General features: G+C 45.3%; 1 protein-coding gene across 1 annotated transcript; it reads left to right on the forward strand.

Annotated features, from left to right (window-relative positions):
- Positions 1-210: 210 nt before the first annotated feature.
- Positions 211-3,264, forward strand: SAT1 (spermidine/spermine N1-acetyltransferase 1). Its single transcript, XM_032329964.1, has 6 exons — positions 211-470; positions 698-749; positions 844-927; positions 2,349-2,450; positions 2,550-2,590; positions 2,730-3,264. Exons 1-6 carry the CDS (start codon positions 405-407, stop codon positions 2,898-2,900), a joined length of 516 nt encoding a protein of 171 aa, XP_032185855.1. The 5' UTR covers positions 211-404; the 3' UTR covers positions 2,901-3,264.
- Positions 3,265-5,459: the final 2,195 nt, after the last annotated feature.

Consider the following 5,459-nt stretch of genomic DNA (forward strand, 5'->3'; position numbering starts at 1 on the left):
CCTTAGAAGCGCCGCTAGAGGGCGCCCCGAGAGAACCCCGCGACGCACCTCAGCGCCCGCGCCCCCGCCCTCACCCGCGCCCGCCGAGTTCACACGGAAGCCCGGAAGAGAAGGCGGCGCCCGGAAGAGGGGGGCGGTCGCGGCCTCATTGGACGACGTGCCTCCGCTTCACGGTCGGAGGCGGGGCTTCTTTGCGCTAAAAAGCGGGACCCAGCGGCCGCTAGAGCGCGCAGGTTTAGTCGCAATCCGGTGTAGCTTTTCTGTCCTATACCGAGGTCCGCCGGGTCATGGTGCCAGCCTGACTGAGAAGAGGACGCTCCCGGGAGACGAATGAGGAACCACCTCCTCCTGCTGTTCAAGTACAGGGGCCTGGTCCGCAAAGGGAAGAAAAGCAAAAGACGAAAATGGCTAAATTCGTGATCCGCCCGGCCACCGCCGCCGACTGCAGTGACATCCTGCGGCTGATCAAGGTAGCGGAAGGCCCGGGCTCCTCCGGGGGCGGGGGGTGGGAGGTGGGGAGCGGCTCCCGCAGGAGTCCCTCTCTCCGCTAGCCTCCCCCGGCCTCGGCCAGGCCGTCCTGGGCCGGAATCTGGGGACGAATCGCCGCCCCGCGCACCCCATTCCTAGTGAGCTGGTTGCGTCCGGGCCTCACTGAGTGTTCTACTTCTCTCTTTCTTTCCCATGTGCATCGCCCCAGGAACTGGCTAAATACGAATACATGGAAGACCAAGTAGTGTTAACTGAAAAAGGTAACGCGACCGTAGCTGGGCGGGGTTAGGGTGTCGGGTCCTTGTCCTCTGCACCGAGGCCATCACTGTGTGTCCTTGCTGCCCCTTGTTGCAGATCTACTAGAGGATGGTTTCGGAGAGCACCCTTTCTACCACTGCCTGGTTGCAGAAGTGCCCAAGGAGCACCAGTCTCCGGAAGGTAACCGCCCTCCCCTTCCAGAAGCCAAACACCGAGTGTTTTAGAAAACGCGTAGTGTCCCTGGTGTAGAACCACTGACGACACAGGCCAAAGTTACTGAGAAATTGGCCAGAAACAATAGCCAGTGTTCAAACTACTGAGGAAAAAGAAAATAGATGTGCTGCACATAATAATAGGGCGGGTTGAAAGAGCTGTTTAAGTAAGTATCAGAGTGCTGTGGAGACCTGGAAGAGTTTGAGCGGTTTAAGTAAGTATCAGAGTGCTGTGGAGACCCGGAAGAGTTAGGTATAATGTCATTTGTTGTAATTCCGTTTCATAAATGGTTCTTGTTTGACCCTAACGTAACCTTTTTTGTAATTGTGTTAAATCACATTTTTTTCTTTAATTTGTCCCAATCTTCAGGTTACAGTCTCTAGCTTCGCCATGTACATGGCCCTTCCGTGTACATGGATGGGCGGGGAGGTAACTAAAAGATCCTTTACACAATAAAGTAGATGATCATGATAAATGAGGTAAGGTCCTATTATCACACACTTAAAACACGGTAGATCAGAAACTCCAGTGTACTCTCTTCCTGTGTTTGCAAAGGACTATAAAATGGCTAGAAAGTTTAATTTGAAACCTTGGCCTCCATTTGAAATTATAGACACCCTGTAAGAGGGAGTCAGATTGTTTTATTTTTTGCTGGTCCCTGTTGACTGGTCAGAAGACAGAGCTAAAAGGGGAAGTTGTTTGGGTGGGTGCTTCATTTTTTTTTCTGAAGTCTCTTCCCCAAGCTAGAAGAAATGAACAGAAAACATAAGGGATGAGGTACTTTTTGGAGGTATGTAGATGTTATTTAACACCAGTTTCTGGGTACCTCTGCTTCTTCTGGCTTAAAACTGGGGAGAGCAAATTGAAAAGCTGTGAATTGGAAGGCAAGTTCTGAAATTAAACATTGCACTTTTGGCCTGATGTCCTGACCTTAAGGAAGCAGAGTTTCAACTACAAATATTTACTATTCTGAACTGCCGTGTAAACCCAACTTATTCCCAAGTCAACATACCAATATCAGTAGGATGTGAATAATGTGTGTGTTTAGTTTAAGACTATAGCAGTCTTGCTCTGGCAAGTAATAAAAGCATTCTCACTTCCTGAGGGTGAGATCCAGCAGGTTGCAGAATGGCCAGTCCATGATTTTAGCCTCGCTTCAGCTAGTCCTAATGTGTGCTTTTTGCAAATACATGTCCTGAGAACAGTGAGATCTTCCAACAGTGGCCTGGACTGCTCTAGTGTAAAAAATCAGTCCCGATTCAATGGCTACTTATTTCTGTAATACATGCATGTTGATTTTTTAAAACCTACAATAGGCTTCCGATTTTGCAGCTACAACTTGTATGGGTTGCTTTTCGTCCACATCTCATGTGATACTCTTATTACAGGACACAGTGTTGTGGGTTTCGCCATGTACTACTTTACCTATGACCCATGGATTGGCAAACTCTTGTACCTTGAGGACTTCTTCGTAATGAGTGATTATAGAGGTATGGCTGAGTTTAGGAGGAGGGGGGTTTGCTCTCAAGAGAAACCAGGGCTTAAAGTCCTGAAGACGGCTTTTTAAATGGTACTTCTCTTCCCTTTAGGCTTTGGCATAGGATCAGAAATCCTGAAGAATCTAAGCCAGGTATGTCTTGGTTTGGGAGAGAGCTGGTTTGATTTCCAAATTTGTGAGTGTTACTGAGTTATGTTAATGACTGAATCAGATCGGGTCTTGGAAAGCAGGTGAAACGTCACTGAGTTTCTTTCACTCTCCGTCACAACAGGTTGCAATGAAATGTCGCTGCAGCAGCATGCACTTCTTGGTAGCAGAATGGAACGAACCATCTATCAACTTCTACAAAAGAAGAGGTGCTTCTGATCTGTCCAGCGAAGAGGGATGGAGACTCTTCAAGATCGACAAGGAGTACTTGCTCAAAATGGCAGCAGAGGAGTGAGGAGTACTGATGCAGACAGTGACAGCTTCCATTCTATTTTAGATTAAATTCTCAACTGATCTTGCTTTCTATCCTATTCGTAGTCAAATAATAGAATGAACACCCATTCCAAAGCTTTATTACCAGTGGCGTCGTTGCATGTTTGAAATGCGGTCTGATTAAGATGGCAATCTTGTATGCGGTTTGGAGTCCAATTTCTCCTTGAACATCTTTTGATAAACAAGGTGGTATGATCTTCTTGTATATGAAAAAAAACTTCATTCTTGTGAGTCATTTAAATGTGTACAATGTACACACTGGTACTTAGAGTTTCTGTTTTGATTCTTTTTTTTTAATAAACTGCCCTTTGATTTAATTGGTATAAGCATTTTTACTAATCTTTCATTTCTCAAGACATTTCTCTTGCTGTTGAACACGAAATAAAAATGACCAAGAAACGTAACTCGATAACCTTACAATTATTGAAAAACAGTTTTTAACCCAATTTAAAGTGGTCATGAGCTGTTCTCAAAGTCTGGAAAAAAGCCAGTTCAGTTCCCTGGTTTTATAGGTAGCAGCGTGTAAAATGACTTGACGCTGGTGACACTGGACACTTCATCTGACAGAATTTTCAAGAGCTGAGAACCAGGTTAGCAAGCAAAGTCCACAACAAATAAGCCCAATGGTTACCCACGTAAAAGGCGGAGCCGGGATGGAGGGGTGGCACATACCTTGCCCCGAACAACCTCATCCCACCCAGAATCCCATTCCGAAGGGAAAAATGGATCGCTTTGCTAATCAGGCAGGAGTGAACCAACATTTTAACAGGAAATGTCCAAATGAAAAGGCTGGAGGTGGGTGTGGGTACCAATCAGGGAAAGTTTAACTGGAGCACCAGTCTATGGTACTGTGTACCAGAATGAGTTTCTATTTTAAACAATAGTGCCTAAAATGGGGTGGTAAACAAAAACTTTCTCCAGAACTGAAAATGAAACTTCCAAGAAGCCTGAGGAAGAGACAGCCTTAGGTAAATTTGACTTCCTCCTTTTAAAAGTTATATCTGCCAGTAACGCTACACCCAACATGGGGCTTGAACTCACCACCCTGAGATCAAGGGTCCTCTGCTCCTGAGCCAGCCAGGCGCCCCTGTTACCTCCTTTTATTATTCATGACACTGAGCTAAACTCCTAAACCCAGCAATTCGCATAATAAAATGGTAGTTAATAAGAACCACTGTGCTGATTTCCAAGACTAACGTTTTCCAAGTCATCAGATACCTAAAAAACCATGCTCTCCATCTTCTGTGTTCTCCAGGAAAGAAATACTAGGCTCCTCCGTGAAAGGGGGGTTTTGCCCAGCATCCCCTGCTCTGGTGTCTGTTCTGGCTTCCGAAGTTAGAAGGCAGCCATATAAACAAGTGGGATCCTGTACTGTATTGAATACAGGAGAGCTTTGGGATTTATTGGTGGCTCAGAGAGCATGCTATGAAAACAGTTTCCAGAGTCCAGAGTCCTGCTGGGATGATAAGTAACTAGGAGAGAGAAGCTGGCAAACATCAAAAGGGTTGACTAAACACAAGAGAGCCTCGTGGGGAAAGCAGGCATTTTGAGAACTGTGTTTTGGAAAGTGGGCCTCTTTGAAGAAAACAACTACATGCTGACTGTGGTTAAATATGTGAATAAATTAGATTAACCAAGCGAGTTACAATATAACTCTTTGTTTTCTCATTCTTCTTAGAGCTTAGCCCTAAAAATCCAGGGTTGTCGCACAAAAGCTTTTATGAACGTTGTGTCCACTCTAAAGTAGTCCCTTCCATTCAAAATTTAGAAGCTGCAACACCACAGCATCAGCCCCCTGAACGCCTAACTCGATTGTAAAGATACCTCCTGAAAAACTAAACTGTAAAATCCGTAAAGTTTGTAATCCCTAGGCAAGTAAGAAAACACATCCTGGGACATTTTATAAAAAGAAATAATAAACAATGATCAAACCAGAAAGTGGGGGAAAAGATAGCTTCATATAAAGATAACTTTTAAATTATTTTACTAAAATATTACACCTGACATAATCACTTGGGGAGAATAGGATTTCTGACCTAAGGATTTGCCAGTCATTATATTACATTGGATATTTCAGGGTGTGTGTGTGTGTGTGTGTGTGTGTGTGTGTTTAAAACAACTGCTATTCGCTAAGTGTATTCTGCTCCTCCAAAAACTTACAAAATCAAAATTTCTGAAACTATTAAAATGGGAAGTAGCTGGGTTTGTCCATATCCAGGCCTATGACACCTTGCTACTGGTGCCACCACAGGGTTGACGGTTAGAGCCATTGTCCGTCACTGTCCAAACCAGAGCCCAAGACCACCAGCTGCTTGGACTCCACGGGGCAGCCTTTCTAGGGCAAGAAGTGGGCCTTCACACAGAAAGGCAGAAGCAACAAATCAGAAAAAGCCTAATGACTGATTAATGACTTATACCCACCCTACCCCATCCTGTGAGTCTCCTTCTCACTGGGTCCCCGGCAGGACCTAGAATGGATGGCACTTAACCCCTGTTCCGGAGGCAAGTGGCTGCTCTGAGA

This window comes from Mustela erminea, chromosome X, assembly GCF_009829155.1.
Source record: "Mustela erminea isolate mMusErm1 chromosome X, mMusErm1.Pri, whole genome shotgun sequence".
NCBI lineage: Eukaryota > Metazoa > Chordata > Mammalia > Carnivora > Mustelidae > Mustela > Mustela erminea.